Genomic DNA, 17,458 nt, shown 5'->3' with positions numbered 1-17,458 from the left:
ACAATAATCATGTTCAGAAAATTGCATCGGTAGCTATGACTAGGATAAAAGCAGCCGTTGGACAGGGACGTACACGGTCCGAGCATTGATTAAGATGATGGGGTCACACAGTGAAGGAAGCTTGTCTCCTGGGTAGAGTACTTGGGTCTGGGCGAGGATGATTAACCCAGGGGTCTGTTCAGCTGGTGGAGCTTGAGGTCCGTTTTGAAGGTGACTCTGCAGATTGTTAGGCGAAGGGAGGGAGGTAAGGAGCTCCAGATTCTTGTGGCACTACCAGAGAATGACTGGCTCATGTACTTTTCTCAACTGAAGGTGGGGGTTCCAGGAGCAGGGATTGGGCATTTCTGGGGACCCGATTGGCTCAGTTAATAACTTAAGTAGGAGGGCTTAAGAGCAGTGCAGCGCTCTGTGGGTAATGCAGGCTGTTTTAAATAAGGCCCTAGCGCCAATGGAGAGACATTGGAGGGTTAGCAGAGCTGAGGAAATGTGGTCACATTTCTTGAGATCTAACACGAAGCATGCTGCCGCATGTAGCGTTGCTCTCAGTGGGCCTAGATGGACTTTGGGAATGCCTGTGAGAAGGGCTGTTCTGTAATCTACTCTTGGGAGGACGAGAGATTGCACCACTGTTTTGAGGTCTTGTTCCAGGATCAGTTGTCTGAAGCCCCACAGCTGCCTGAGTTGGTGTTGTGCACTTTGGTCATAGCTGTGATGTGGAGATTTAGATGACTCTCAAAAGTGACACCAAGGGATCTAGCACTCTGGACAATGACAGGGCAGCCATCCAGGGCAGGAAAGTTGCCATTCATTCCTGTACCGGGGATTTTGATTTTGGAGGTGAGATCAAAAGAAATTATGTTATAGTTGGGTTGAATTTTAGATGATGGTTAGACATTGCATGGGGTGCTGGGAGAATGTTAGGGGTGTGGCCAGTTGAGAGGAGCATTGCAAGAGGCCCTGAAATGAAATTAGGGGTGTGGCCAGGTGTGAGGGGCATTGCACAGGGCCTTGAAGGATCTTAGGGGCGTGGCCAGGTGGGAGAAGTATTACATTGGGCCCTGGGAGGATGTTAGAGGCGTGGCCAGGTGGGAGGAGCATTGCATGATTCCCTGAAATGAAATTAGGGGTGTGGCCAGGTGTAAGGGGTATTGCACAGGGCCCTGGAAGGATGTTAGAAGCTTGGCCAGGGGAAAGGAGGATTGCATTAGGGCCTCTGAGGATGTTGGAGGGCATGGCCAGTTGGGAGGAGTGTTGCAGATGCCTAGGAGGATGTCAGGGGCATAGCTAGGATGACATCACAACTTAAGCTATAGGAAGATAATATTATAACTTCTTAACATACAATTATAACACCTTCCGTAACCTAAAATCCTATATTATCATAACGTTATTACTTAACATCATTTCCTAACCTAATCTAAACTAACCTAATTTATCCTAACCTAATCTAAAATAGAATAATATAATAACTTCATATAATAAAATCTTAGCCAAAGAGAATAGCATACCATGACACCATAAAATTATCTTACCTGACAAAGCATAACACAGTATTAAAACTTCATAATATGACCTAACATAACATAAACTACTATCTCATCATACCTTCATAAAACAACAAAACCTAACCTAAAGTGACATAAAATATTATATCTTATTAACATAAAATCATAGCATCTTCCCTAACCTAAACTAACATAAAATAGTATTATATCTACCCAAGATAATATCAAAAGAACCTAAACTAAAATAACATAACATGATACAGTAACTTCATAATATAACATCATATTCTTACCTCACTGAAAATGGCACAGCAGCACACAGACAAACATGCACACATAGATACTTAATACACCAACTGATGTCTCGCTTGCCCGCTGTTTCCCCGGTCCGCGAGGGGCGAGTGTGCCTATGCCACAGTGTGTCTACGCTACAGTGTGTTCCTACCCTACAGTGTGTGTCTACCCTATAGTGTGTGTCTACGCTACTGTGTGTCTATGCTACAGTGTGTGCATGCTGCCTACTCCCACATTCCCTCCTGGAGCCCAGGTCCATATGATGACACACTTCCTGTTTATCAGAGCCCACACCACTGTGGCCTTGATTACGAGAGACAAAGACAGAATTGTTCGGAATCAGGGGTGACATTTATCAGCTGTTTACAAATAGAACATAACATGCTATATTTGGTGTGAGTGTGACCTGTTGAAATGTATCCAAGGGCAGCAGATATTATATTTACAGGTGTGATAAAATCCATGCAACTCATATTTCTGATATCTGGGGTAACAGGAGACGCCTCACACTTCGTAATTTACCGGACAGTTGTTATTGAGGCTTTTGTCTTGTATCCTGCCCTGGTGCACCGATGTTCAAGTGGTTGGTCTGCTGCACTGAAGTACTGGACTCTAGATTCTAGGGGTTCACCCGCTGCAGTGAAGTACCGGACTCTAGGTTCAGGAGGTTTACCCGCTGCACTGAAGTACCGGACTCTAGGTTCAATGGGTTCACCCGCTGCACTGAAGTACTGGACTCTAGATTCTAGGGGGTTCACCCGCTGCACTGAAGTACTGGACTCTAGGTTCAAGGGGTTCACCCGCTGCACTGAAGTACCGGACTCTAGGTTCAAGGGGTTCACCCGCTGCACTGAAGTACCGGACTCTCGGTTTAAGGGGTTCACCCGCTGCACAAATGTACTGGACGGTAGGTACAAGGAGTTGGTCAGTCTCCTAAGCAGGACCATTCAGTTTGCAGCCATCACTTGCACAAGGACAGAACACAGCTCTGAGGCCGGTTAGGGAGTTGCAACACCTCCTGCGGGAGGTGGGCAGACCACAGCGACTTCCCCCACTTCATGTCACTGGATGTTCAGAGCCACTCACCGTTCTCCTTTTGATATTTCCAGACGAAGTAAGTGACGGGGACAAGGACCCCCATCAGAGCGATCAAACCCACAAGCAGCACCACGGTTGGTGCAGACACTGGAGAGAAGAATGTGTCTGTTAGGAGAAAAAACACATTACTCCACAGTATTTTACTTAATGGCTCAAGAGCAAAAGAGAATAAAACAGATAATTCCCCACATTGTATTAATAACTGGGAGTAAATGCCTGAACATTAAGAGAACAGAATGAAGCATTTTATCCTCAATATTCAACATATTGTAAGCAGTAACCTTCTAGCAAGGAGGATTACAATCCAGGTCCAGATCCAAATGTTTATAATGATTCTATCCTCACACACCACCTGGCAAGTGGTGAGTGGGAGGCGAGAGCCTCTGCAGGGGCTTTACCAGGAGGGAGGAGCATTGCACAGGGGTCTGGGAGAATATATGGTCCCGGGGCACGTAGGAGGGGAATTGCATGGGGCCTGGGAGGATGTTAGGGTTCTGGCCAGACAGGGGGAGCATTGCATGCTCATTACATCCTCCAAGCGGGGTGCGTGTAAACGGTCTGGTTTTGTTTGTGCTCATGGCTCCTTCCTTCAGCTGGCAGACCCATACAAACCTATGCAGACCCATGCAGACCCACACAGATCCATGCACACCCATGCAGACCCACACAGACCCACGCAGACTCAGGCAGACACATGCAGACCCACGCAGACCCACACAGATGAGGAAATTCGATTTTCGATCACGATCGTATCGACCCGCCATTTTGTGCTCTGCCGCCATTTTGTGTTGGCCTCACTCAGGCATCACGGCGAACGAAGTCTTTTCTGCTTTTCCTGCAGCATCGTGTCGAAGTAAGCCTTCTGCCTCTGTTTACAAAGCTGGTGTTAGGACTGGCCGAGTACACTAATCCTCGTCTGGTTTTCCTAATCCTTGTCTCAACTATCTGTTGGTTCACACTATTCTTTTTTGACTTTATCTTATCGTCTGGCCTTCGCTGTCCTCTGCTCGTATTCTCTTGTTTCACAACTGTCCTCCAAAACTTACAAACGTATCTCGCCACCTGCAAGTCAGTTACAGACACGTTAATACATTAACCTGCGGGGAGGGGTGACAAACACAGTTGGAGGAGAGGCTTCTTCGAGTTACTCGATACTTCTGTTTTCCAACTTTTCCTATTGGTTCTGTTCTGTTTTCCATCTTCTCGTATTGGTTCCTTTTATATGATTTAGGTGTGTTCTTGGCTAATGTATATGTCACCTATGTACTATATAAGATTGTGCGCCACGGAGTGAAGTGGCAGTCTCCTGAGAACCTACCGTGTGTACTTCTAGGATAACTGTGCTAGCTGCAGCTAATAAATCCAATCGTTTACGCCTGACAGAGTGTCCTGTGTCTCTGTGTAGCTAAGCAGGAGAACCCCGGAGATTAAGGCGTACCCTGCACCGCCAGGCCCATAAGGTTCTGGTTCTTCAACTGGCGCCCTAGTGGGGCGACTTCAGTGGTAGTGGTTCTGCCTGAAGGTCGTGAGGAACCCCGCAAGAAAATTCTGGAGGAATCGCGAACCACGTCAAGCGACCCCTGTATGTCGAAGTGGTCCAAAGGTCTTTTGCAGCGTGGTTACTCCTTCCTGACGGCTGCTGACGACTGCTGCCCTGACTGCCGCCCTGCCTTGGCCCTTCCTTTGGTGATGTATGGTAAGGCGAGACGATAGACGGGCCTCTGTTGGTGTAGGAAGACATCCTTAGTTAAGTATTTGGTGGGTCGCTCCCACAATTTTGGTTCTTTGTTTCTTTGTTTCTTTGGTCCTTAGATTCGACTATTGCAATAGCCGAAGCCGAGGGGTAAGTGCATTTGTGCTGCGTAACCTAAAGTTTACCCCCTTGAAGTTTGTGAACAGTCAGGTAAAATCACGAGATGCCTGGTCTGACCAAGTTTGGAAAACTTTGTTGCTTTGGTTGTAATAGGGATTCCCGGCTTGAGGACTCTTGTCCGATTCCATCGGTTGGAACTCCCAAATATGAGTTCTATTCTAAACACGGTGTTGGCCCCATTGCCTTTAACGAGACATGGACCCGATACACGAAGAAAGATGGTGTTTTAAAATGGCCAGAAAATGGTAGTTTCGAGCCTGAAGTGCTAGATAATTTAGAAGCAGTTTTATTTAAAAGAAAAGCCCGGCCGGCAATGTTTGACTCTTTCCGCCTTTGGCGTAAGGAAGCCAAACAGAGAAATTAAGCAAGCAAAACGAGAGAGGAAAGCACAGGGTATGACGATTATACAGGCTGCCCAACAATTCAAAGATGACGAAATGAATAATGCGATGGAAATTTCAGAGAGACAGCATCGTATGGCGATAGATAAATGCTATCCGGTGTTGCCTACTTCCCCTCCCGATCACAAGAAAGACTTAGAAGAAGATCCCCTGATGTCTCACTTATTGAGATTGCCTCAGCCCTATGAGCAAGGTGCTAATGCACCCCTGTTGTTACAGCCTGTTCAGCCGCCAGCAGTACCTCCGCCTGCTCCGGCTCTTCCGAATTTGCCCCTTCCAGTATTACTGCCCCTTCCAGCTTTACCTTCTACTTCTTTGCCCTGATCTCCCGATTTTCGATCTCCTTTGCCTTCTGCTCCTCCAGCAATTACTGGTTCTCCTTCTGTTAGTTCGCCTAATACTTTGGCCCCTATCCTTATGTCCAATTCTCCGTCTGTGCGTAAGCGACTCACGGACACTGTCACTGGTATTTTATCTCCTTTCTTTGAGGCTTTAAATTTGTCTCCGGCTTTTGCTCGAAGGCAATCTCGTAGTCAGTTCCCAGCTTCTGAAGAATGAGAAAAGTTGGACTCTCTCGCACGCAAATGGATCGAGAGGGATCCCCAATATAGTGTGCCCGATATTATGTCTACCTTTTCACAATGGAATGCGCCTACGCAGAGATATGTTTTTAATGTAATGTGTGATACTCTTGCTAAAGAATGGGAGGATATGAATTTGAGTTCGGTTCCACAAGGTCTGTTAGATGTTCAGGCTGACTTCGATAAAGGACTTATTGTGGGTTCTAAGGTTGAGAACGCTGTAAGGACACTTATTACCTTTAGATCCTTATTGTCCTCCGAGACTTTCCTTGACTCCGATCCTTCGGTTAGACTGACACTGAAAAATTATCCTATGAGAGAGGTTCCTCCAATATGGAAGGAAGAAGTTGCAGCTCAAGGTGCTAATCCAGCTATTCCTGCTCACTTCCAACGTATATGGGTACATGTCCCCTGGAAGAGATCTGAAGTTTTAGCACTTAAACAAACTCTACCAGATCCTCGTAAAAACCCTGCAGGTTATTATAAAGAATTATCACAGACTGCTGATGCTTGCATCATGAACTTAGCTGATATCGACATGTTAATGGGAAATGTAGTCCCACAAGCATTATGGGATAAATTCGTAGAGAGGATCATGTTCAAGAATTGGGTGGTGATTGAAATGCTATATCTGCCGCAGATGCAGCTCAAGTGGGTGGTGCGAAGCCTGAAGCTTTGATCTCGGAACTCCCTGGTAGGATTATTACATTAATGAAAACGATGATGCCTGCCTTGAGAGTTAACTGGGATAAATTGGCAGCATGTAAACAAAAGAAAGATGAGAGTGTCTCCGATTTCTTCACTCGTTTTGAGGAAGACATTTATCGATCACAGTGGTCAAGATATGGCTACAGAGGGTGGACAGCGATTATTTGTAGACAAGTTTGTATTTAATTTGCTTCCCAAGCTGTCACACAAATTGAAAGATTCTGAAAGTTCATGGGCTGTTTCTTCTTCTGCCCAGATATTGGCTACTGCTCAATATTATGAAAATAGAGATAAAGAAGAAAAAGAAAAACAAGAGAAAAAGACGAAAGAATTAAAAACGAAGGTTCTTTTGCAACAAGCTTATCCTCCACGCTATGCTCAGCCTCAGTTACAACAGCCTCCGCAGTTTCAGAGGTTGTATCAAAAGCCTGAGCCATATGTTCCGCGACCTTTGTTAGGACCTAATCAATGTGCCTATTGTAGGGAGGAAGGTCATTTTAAGAATAGATGTCCGGTTTTATTGCAGCGCAATGGAGCACTATCTGCTCCACGAGGTCGTGGTGGCCCCCAGTCAGCAAACAGAGGTAGAGGTCGAGGTGTGTTGACTCAAGAACAGCGTTCCCTTCCTCCTCCAAATTCCGTGAATTACTTTGATCAGCAAAATGTTAGATCTACACAGTACTACAATGAAGATCATTATATTGAAGGCGAGAATGAAAGTCTTCATGCTAACTAGGACAGCCATGGACAAAGTAAGGGAGTTGTGTCGATTCCAGTAGATCAGAATGGACCTTATGTTAATGTCACTACAATGGGTGTTTCAGAGCCATTTCTTTTAGATACTGGTGTGATGAGAAGTTCTATCATTCATTCTAAACTCCCTGGGGCACCTTTGTCTGGCTTAACGAATGTATCTGTAGGATTTTCTGGCGCCCCAGTTCGTAAACCGGTTTCTTGCCCTTTGCCTATTTCAGTTGTCCCTTATGATTTGGAAGCTCCGCTTCTTTTGATGAATGGTTGTGGAGAGAATCTGTTGGGTTTGGATTTGTTGAAAAGAATGCATGCTACGATATATTGTTCTCCTTCTGGTGTACATCTTACTTTAGGACAGAAACTGACTTCTCCAATGTATTTGTCCAAAGACCAATTTCCACCTGAATTGCTTTCTCTTCCTGCAAAGCTTTGGGCTACGGGTCCGAACGATGTTGGTTGTCTTGAGATCCAACCTTATGTTGTTACTCTCAAGCCTAATGCTGAATTGCCACGTATTCCGCAATATAGAATCTCTACTGAAGGTGAAAAAGCGCTTTTGGAAATCATTCATGATTTAATTCAGAAGGGTGTGGTTGGAGAAATGAGAGGAAACATATGCAATAGTCCTATTCTTCCTGTTCTTAAATGCACTGATCCTTCTCAGCCTCCTGTTTATCGTTTTGTAATTGATCTTCGGGAGGTAAACACAATTGTTGTACCACAGTTTCCGGTCGTCCCAGATATCACTGCTCTGTTGACGATGATACCTTCCACAGCGACTTGGTTTCATGTTATCGATCTAAAAAATGCTTTCTTTAGTATTCCCATTGCAGAAGAGAGTAGGGATATTTTTGGCTTCTCACTTGGAGGCCGAAGCTTCCGGTTCAAGCGCGCACCTCAGGGCTATTGTGAAAGTCCCTCTATTTACAGTCAAGCTTTAAAATGTCATCTTGATACTTTTCATTTGCCGTCTGGTGCTGCTCTTATCCAGTACATGGACGATTAGTAAATCGCTGCTCATTCAGAAGATATTTGCAAGAATGTGACTGTTGCATTGTTACGTCACTTATTTGATCTGAATCATAAGGTTTCTCCTTCTAAGCTACAATATGTTCGTCGAGAGGTTACCTACTTGGGTCATCTTTTGTCAAAGGAGGGAAGACGGTTAACCCCAGAACGTATTCAGGCGATTGCTCAAATGTCTGTGCCATCCACACAAAGAGAGGTACGTGCCTTTCTAGGCATTACTTCTTATTGTAGGCAGTGGATTCCGAACTTTTATTTGTTGGCCAAACCTCTGTTGGCACTGACTTTGAAAGATACACCTCACCCCCTTCCGTGGACTGACGAATGTCAGAGGAGTTTTTCTGACTTGCGTGCTGCTCTATGCTCTGCTCCTGTGTTAGGTACTCCTGATTACAGTAAGCCTTTCACGCTCTATGTCCATGAGAGAGAGGGTTGTGCGTTGTCAGTCTTAACGCAGCGTTTTGGAGACAAACAGCGGCCATGTGCCTATTTTTCGGCTACGTTAGATCCAGTAGCTAAGGCATTGCCTAGTTGTCTTAAAGCGACAGCAGCAGCAGCAATTTCTATTCGACAGTCTGCTGGAGTGTTGCTAGATAACACTCTTATTGTTATGGTGCCACATGCAGTGGATACCTTACTAAACAGGACGAAAACGCAGCATCTTACGAGTGCTCGTTTGTCTGGATATGAGCTGACGCTCTTGGCTAGTCACGTGCACATCAAACGATGTAACACTTTAAATCCAGCTACTTTGTTGCCTCTTCCAGAAGATAAAGATTTTCAGGAACAACATGATTGTTTCCTCCGTACTGAGGAAGAGACAAAAGGAAGGATTGACTTGAGAGATACACCACTAGAGAATCTGGATGGAATTCTATGGGTAGATGGTTCTTGTTTCAAGCTTCCTAATGGAGATACGACTTCAGCCTATGCTGTTACTACTTTACATACAGTTGTGGAAACAGCACGCATTAGACACAATTCAGCTCAAGCAGCAGACCTGATAGCTTTGACAAGAGCATGTGTGTTGTCAAAAGGAAAAAGAGTGAATGTGTATAGTGACAGCCAGTACGCATTTGGTGTGGCGTTCAATTTTGGGCGTCTGTGGAAAGAAAGGGGATTCCTTACTTCGCATGGCACTAAAATACAACATGGACAGTTGGTGACTGACCTTCTTGAGTCACTTGCTTTGCCTGCCCAAATAGCGATTGTGAAGTGTAGTGCACACAAGAAAGTTACAGATGATGTTGGTCGAGGAAATGCATTTGCAGATGAGGTAGTGAAAAGGACAGCGAGAGATGCTACAAGTCGAATGTATGTTGGGGGTCCTGCAAATTGGGTCAGAGAGGAATGTATGAGGATACAGTAGAAAGTGTAAGGTCGATTCAGGAAGAGGCTACAGAGAAGGAATTGAGAAAGTGGAAAGAAAGTACAGGAATGTTAGATGAGATGGGATGTTGGGTGGAATTGTCAGAACACCAACGTTGGCTGTTACCAGACGCTTATGTACTACCTGTAGTTACTATGGCGCATGGTCCAGCCCACTTAAGTGCGAAAGGTATATGCAAGCTTTTGGCTCCAGTGTGGCAGAACGAAGGAATTCCAAAGTGTGCAGACAATGTAGTGAAACATTGTATAGTTTGTCTAATGTATAATCCAGGAAAGGGAACTCCAACTCCAGCAGGTCACTTTGCTCCTCCGACATATCCATTTGAAGTGTTGCAAATCGATGACATTCATATGGAAAGATGCAACAACCTTAAATATGTTCTGGTGGTAGTATGTGCCTTTTCTAGATGGATAGAAGCATACCCCTTGAAAGACAATACTGCGTTATCTACTGCTAAAGTTCTACTAAAATAATTTTTCCCTAGGTTTGGTTTGCTGCGCATTGTCTGGAGTGACAATGGGATTGAATTTGTGGGCCAGGTCATGCAGAAAGTTTGTGCGGGTCTTGGTATCAAGCAAAAGTTCCATGCGGCAAATCATCCACAGTCAGCGGGTTTAGTAGAATCTTACAATGGTACTTTAAAGCTTAAAATCGCAAAGGTGCAAGCTAGTACAGGACTTAATTGGCCCGATGCTCTACCATTGGCTCTTCTATCCACCAGAACTGCAGTACAATCTCGTTTGGGACTTAGCCCTTACGAAGTGGTTTTTGGGCGCCCAGCAAATATATGGGGAGTACCTCGCCCTAAGAAATATTCAGACTTGCCATACCCAATGTTGATTGATTATTTGCACGACCTTACGACTAAATTGCGTGTTCTCCATCAACAGGTTCAGAGTGCTTTGCCAGAGGCCTCCACAGACTTTTGGTCATTCCATCCAGCCAGGTGACTGGGTCTGTGTGAAGAATTTCCAAAGGACGAAAAATTTGGAGCCTCGGTGGAAGGAACCTCGACATGTTTTTCTAACCATGAGAACAGCGGTGAAAGTTGAAGGAAAGAAAAACTGGATTCACGGCGTGCATTGCAAGAAAGTGCCTTTGCCTCTACCCTTTGATCAGTGGATCCGTAAGGGTATTAGAGACTCTGAAAGCGAGAAGGTTCCACGATTTGTACCTTTTAGTGATGCACACCTGAATGGAACCTTGTCGGAGAAAGAGGATGATGATATTCTTCAGCAAGCTGTACCAACACATCTTCGCTTAGACACTACAAATCCACGAACATTGTTTCAGGATCAGACTGTTCCCAACCGAACTCACTACAACTTGAGGTCAAGACTGAAAGAGAAAACTTGAAATTCTTTCTCTCCTATGTAGTATTCTATCTCGGTTGCAGGGTCACGGTAGGAGTCTTGGTTGTGACCTGAGTTGTGGCAATAGGCCTGCAGGACTTGCAGTGTCATAGGACGGCAGACAATCGCGACTAAGTGATTGAGGAATATTGCCATGAGCATCCACTTAGAAAGATGGAAACTACATTAGGGAATAGAGAGAAAAAGGATGAAATGAGAAAAGAATCCTGTAGATTAATGTACAGTCGTTTTAGTATAGCTTTATGTATTATTATATTATTGTGTATTCTATTGGCGTGTATAAGTTGGATTGTTTATGCTCTGCAGCGAAAAGTTGTCTCTCCTTCTATCTCTTTATCTTCTACTGTCTCTCCACATCTATTTCATACACTTCCCCAACATGAACTCATTAGACCAACTGAGTATTACAATAATTCATTTATTCAGTTATTACATCAACACCAATTAGTGATTAATACAACCGACTGTTGGGTGTGTGGACTTATGCCACATACCACAGAAAAAGGGATGCCGTATTTAGTTCTTCCATTTTCCTATGAAGGTTCCGCTTGGACTTATTTTGTTATCTTCTCCAACGCCTATCAAAGCAAATTCAAACGACCCGTTAGTTCATATATTGGTGGTCCAGATTTTAATCAAGGCTCATTGATAAAGGGAATGGTAGCTATGGCTAAAATCATGGAAAATAGTAGGATTTCCGTTGATGAAAGAAATGCGTATACTAACTGGAATGTCACCCATTATGTCACTAGCCTTAGTGATAAGGTTAAACAAGGAAAATCTCCACCGATTTGGACTATTCCTTATCAAGGCAATTTCTGTTTGCAAATAAACGGGCAGTCTGCTAACATCGGGCAAAGAAATAACTGTTCCCACACATACATCTACTCCTCTCAGAATTCGCCGCCGTTAGTACCATCTCAGGGCACATATTTCATCTGTCACGATAGAGCTTACACTTGGTTGCCGACTGGTTTTTCTGGTACATGTTATATAGCTTTCCTTTTTCCTCCTACATACACCGCTTCTTCCAATCATCATCGAAATAGATATGGCAGAGGAATTATTGATTCCAAAGACACAGCAGGACAAGAGGGAGGAGATTTCCTCAAAGGATTTCTTCCTTTTTGGGGTCCTACGGCCAACAGCAGAAATATAAGACAGCTGGTTTGATTTGATTTTGATTTGATTAAAAATTTATAAAGCGCACGTGTGCCCATAGGCGTCTTGGCGCTGAGCAGAGACAATGACTACCTGGTGAAAAAGTAAGCGGCCTGGTCTACAAGGAAGAGAACAGCCAGGTTTTTACCTCTTTCCTGAATGACAGGATAGAGGGGCTGTTTTTGATAGTGATAGGAAGGAGATTCCACGCCCTTGCTGCATGTAACAGAAAGCTTCTCCCCCCCCATCTGACCTGCTTGTATCTTGCAGTCTGAATGAGTTTAGATTGACTTGAACGAAGGGTCCTAGGGGGCTCGTACAGTTGCAGGTGGTCTATCAAAAACTTAGATCCGGTCCCTTGCAAGGCCTTGTATGTCAGGCAGACAGATTTAAATTTTATTCTTTTGTCTATTGGTAGCCAATGTAAGGATCTTAATTTATGTGTGATTGGCTCAGATCTGGGGATATCAAGGATTAATCTTGCCGCAGCATTTTGCAGGCGTTGAAGTTTAGCCAAGTGTTGGGCCTGGTTTGTGTTGTCGAGACCACTATAGACATCACTGTAGGAGCCTTAAGTAATATTACTGCAGAACTACAGGCGGATCGTCTTATGACTTTACAGAACCAAGTTGCCTTAGACTTTGTTCTTGCGGATCGTGGTGGAGTGTATAGATTGATCGGGTCAAGTTGCTGTATTTTCATACCTGATGATGATCCGACAGTATACCAAGCCATTTCTAAATTACATGTAATCTCCGAGTCGATTCATCAGGACGAAGGAGATTGGTCATTATTGGAGTGGTTTTGGGGACTACGGTCCAAATGGGGTTGGAAGGTATTGACATTCCTTGGAATAGTTTTAGCCATCATTTTCTCTTTTTGTCTTTGTATACACTGTGGCCCCGCCATCTGCAACCTTTGTGCTACTGTATGCATCCCTAAACCCGAATTACAGAGAACAGAGAATATTAGAATGATGTTACAGCAACAGCTCGATGACCTCATGGCCATCGACATTGACTCAGATTAACGTGAATCTATGTATCTTGCCTGAGTTCTGGCAAAAGGCGGGTCTGAGGAAATTCAATTTTCGATCACGATCGTATCGACCCGCCATTTGGTGCTCCGCCGCCATTTTGTGTTGCCCTCACTCTGCTTTTCCTGCAGCGTCGTGTCGAAGTAAGCCTTCTGCCTCTATTTACAAAGCTGGTGTTAGGACTGGCCGAGTACACTAATCCTCGTCTGGTTTTCCTAATCCTTGTCTCAACTATCTGTTGGTTCACACTATTCTTTTCTGACTTTATCTTATCGTCTGGCCTTCGCTGTCCTCTGCTCGTATTCTCTCGTATTACAACTGTCCTCCAAAACATACAAACGTATCTCACCACCTGCAAGTCAGTTACAGACACGTTAATACATTAACCTGCGGGGAGGGGTGACAAACACAGTTGGAGGAGAGGCTTCTTCGAGTTACTCGATACTTCTGTTTTCCAACTTTTCCTATTGGTTCTGTTCTGTTTTCCAACTTCTCGTATTGGTTCCTTTTATATGTTTTAGGTGTGTTCTTGGTTAATGTATATGTCACCTATGTACTATATAAGATTGTGCGCCACGGAGTGAAGTGGCAGTCTCCTGAGAACCTACCGTGTGTACTTCTAGGATAACTGTGCTAGCTGCAGCTAATAATTCCAATCTTTTACACCTGGCAGAGTGTCCCGTGTCTCTGTGTAGCTAAGCAGGAGAACCCCGGAGATTAAGGCGTACCCTGCACCGCCAGGCCCATAAGGTTCTGGTTCTTCAACGACCCACAGAGACACACACAGACCCACACAGACCCATGCAGACCCACGCAGACCACGAAGACTAACAAAGACCCACGTAGTCCCACAAAGTCCCACACAGACCCACACAGACCCACGCAGTCCAACACAGACCCACGCAGACCCACGCAGACCCACTCAAACCCATACAGATGCACACAGACCCACACAGACCAAGGGAGACCCACGCAGACCCATGCAGACCCACACAGACCCACGCAGACCCACGCAGACCCACACAGATCCAGGCAGACTCAGGCAGACCCATGCAGACCCACAGAGACCCACACAGACCCACGCAGACACACACAGACCCACGCAGACCCACACAGTCCAACACAGACCCACGCAGACCCACTCAAACCCGCACAGATGCACACAGACCGACAAAGACCAAGGGAGACCCACGCAGACCCATGCGGACCCACACAGACCCACACAGACCCACACAGACCCACGCAGATCCAAACAGACCCAGGCAGACCCACACAGACCCACACAGACCCATGCAAACATACACAGACCCAGGCAGAACCACACAGACCACGCAGACTTACAAACACCAACGCAGACCCACACAGTCCCACACAGTCCCACACAGACCCACACAGACCCACGCAGACCAACACAGACCAAGGGAGACCCACGCAGACCCACACAGACCCACGCAGACCCGCACACACCCATACAGACCCATACAGACCCATGCAGACCCACACAGACCCAGGCAGACCCACACAGTCCAAAGCAGACCCACGCAGACAAACGCAGATCCTCACAGACCCACGCAGACTTACACAGACCCATACAGACCCATGCAGACACAGGCAGACCCTTGCCAACTGACGCAGGCCCACACAGACCCTCACATACCCACCCAGACCCACACAGACCCACGTAGACCCACACAAACCCAGGCAGACCCAGGCAGACCCACGCAGACCAACACAGTCCCACACAGACCCACGCAGACAAACACAGTCCCTCACAGACCCACGCAGATTTATACAGACGCACACTGATGTAGGAGAGTAGGATCTGCTTCACATGGGTACCCCCACTTTTTGCTGGTGTTTCACTGTTTTTCGACCTTAGTCTAGCTGCTTCCTCTCTAAAATGGTTTCCATGTACATTAGGTACATTTCTAATTGGATTTTGGAGTGCCTTATAAGCCCCTAGTATATGGTATACTATGTACCTAGGGCAAAAGTACCAGAGAGGCCTACCAGTGGCCGAAGCATGTATTATGCCACCCCTGGGAAGCACTCCAAAATGACACCACAGGTCTGCTACTGCAGCCTGGGTAAGGTGGTGCTTGCACCCCTTACAGTGGTATAGGCTACCTATATCCAATATATATACAAACACATATAAACCTATAAGTCACTCCTATGGTAGGCCTTGACAATCCTGAAGGCAGAGTGCTTGGTTTTGTGTGAGAGGGTGCCCAAGCATGAGCTGAGCCCCTCTGCAGCTTTTGGAAATACTTCCTTATGGATGTTCTGTGATACAGCCATACCATATACTCCTAAGTGTATTATAATCTCGCGGTAAATGCTAACTTTGGAAGGGCTGCATCAAAAAATGTTGTGTTTGGTGTCAAACATCTTGGAATACTAACCCCGCCGCCAGTTCTGGCGGCGGGGGTAGCATTCCACACTTCTAGAGGGAGAGACATGTTCACACTGGTCAAACCCGGTAGGACTTTCCTGAGCCCTGGCATCACAAAATGGATGCCTCTGCCACAGACACGGGTCTGGCCTCCTGCTGCTGACCGAAACTCTGGCAGGGGAGGCCTGGACAATAGGTTTCCTGATGAAGGAAGGTGTAACCACCTCCCCAGACAGGCAGATGTGTATAGGGGCTGGGCGGGAGCACTCTCTGGTGCTTTGAAGTCCTGCACTGGGGGCACTTTTGGTGTCCCTGTGCATAGTCCAGTTCAAACCGGTTACAGGGGCTACCTGCCCCTGCTCTGGCGTGAAACTGGACAAAGGAAATGGGTGTAACCACCCCTCTTTCCAAACCCACCCATAGGTGGGGCCTTAGAGTTAGTCCATCCCCTAAACTTAGTATAAGTATAGAAATCCTGTCCCTAGGACCTTAGATTACCCTGGACGAAACTCTGCAACGCAAATCCTGGACCTTCGACTTTCTATCCTGACTAGAAGACTGAAGAAATATCCCTTGGGGTCAAGGAGAGACTCCCTTGCTTGGCAGGCACCAAAGAAACACCTGACCGGTCTGCATCACTGAAGCTCCCGCCGGACGCCTGAGTCTTTGCATCACCAGAGGTAGATTTCCAGACTTCCCCGAGGCTACCCTGAGTCTACAGCAAAGCTAAGGCCCGTGGCTATCATGGGTGACGTGGAACCGTGACCCCTGGACACCATGAACTTTTACAGCAACACTATCTTCTGGGACATCCTCGAAGTTGTGCTTTGGGCTTTGAGTAGCCCCAGACTTAAGCACCTCCTACACCAAAGATTGCTGGCCTCCACTCCACGAGTGACCCGTGGGCCAGTTTCAAGTGCGACCGCTCGAGCCTCCTTCGCAATCACTAGCCCATTGGCTAGCAGGTCCCCACGAAGGCAAATCCTCTTCTTCCTGGGCTTTCCTGGTTGCTCCAGATGTGCCCTGACTTACCCTCACTGGGTGAGTCCCTCAGACCTTGCTGGTCTGCACCACAGTCCTTTCTCTATTTCTACAAGACTTGCCGTGGCTAAGGCTTGTTGGGTTCAATCTGGTCGCTGACACCGGAGCACTCGACAAACTTCATTGGGCAGCTAGAATCCGGCTCGTGGACTTGTTTGACACCTCCTGGACCTCGTGGCTGAAGAGTCAAGACACCCCTCAACTCACCTGAAGCACCCGACATCTGTGGGCATTGGTCCATCCTGCCCTCGGTCACTGGCTAGTGACCCAGACTCTGTCCCCTCTGCTTTCAGATTCCTTCCATCCTAGATCCAGGCTTGAATCTCTTCGGACACTTCTCCTCTTCACGGCAGCAGCAGTTCTTCGCCAGCTTCCATTGCAATCGAAAACGCGACCCGACACCAAAAGACACCTATGCGCCCGGCTTCCCTGGGTGAGGTAACTCGAGTACTTCGGTGCTCCCATGGGTGCTAGCCCTAGAACTTCTGAAGTCCAAAAGGGTTTGGTCCTGACTCAATTAGAAGTGTCCCTAATCTTTAAATTTCCAACCGCGACATTGCCCATAGAAGATAACGGGAACCCGCGGTTGTGTTTTCACACTGCATACAGTCCCCGTGGGTCCCCTGTGTCACTACCTTGGGTGGTTCCTTTGGGTTCCAGGATTCTACAGGCTCTAGGCCTTGAGTCTATTCCAGTCGTGGTTCTTATACCACTTTTTTGGTATATGGTTTGGTACGCTCCTAGGGCCCAAACGTGTATTTGTGCTATTACAGGGGACATCTTGCTGATTTTTACAGGGGATCTTCACGGAGGAGCTTACCTG

The 17,458-nt window shown here is 46.3% G+C and overlaps 1 protein-coding gene across 3 annotated transcripts in view; it reads right to left on the bottom strand.

The window, feature by feature from the left end:
• The window catches only part of LOC146829915 (butyrophilin subfamily 2 member A1-like), a 193,064-nt gene that overhangs the window by 12,386 nt on the left and 163,220 nt on the right, over window positions 1–17,458 (bottom strand). For all 3 annotated transcript variants that reach the window (XM_085604184.1, XM_085604186.1, XM_085604185.1), the window contains one exon: window positions 2,886–3,002. In XM_085604184.1, the coding sequence (XP_085460310.1) occupies window positions 2,886–3,002 (117 nt within the window). The remainder of the gene's footprint in view (window positions 1–2,885; window positions 3,003–17,458) is intronic.

This window comes from Triturus cristatus, chromosome 5_1 (genome assembly GCF_964204655.1).
Source record: "Triturus cristatus chromosome 5_1, aTriCri1.1, whole genome shotgun sequence".
Taxonomy (NCBI): domain Eukaryota; kingdom Metazoa; phylum Chordata; class Amphibia; order Caudata; family Salamandridae; genus Triturus; species Triturus cristatus.
This window is presented reverse-complemented; position numbering and strand designations above follow the sequence as displayed.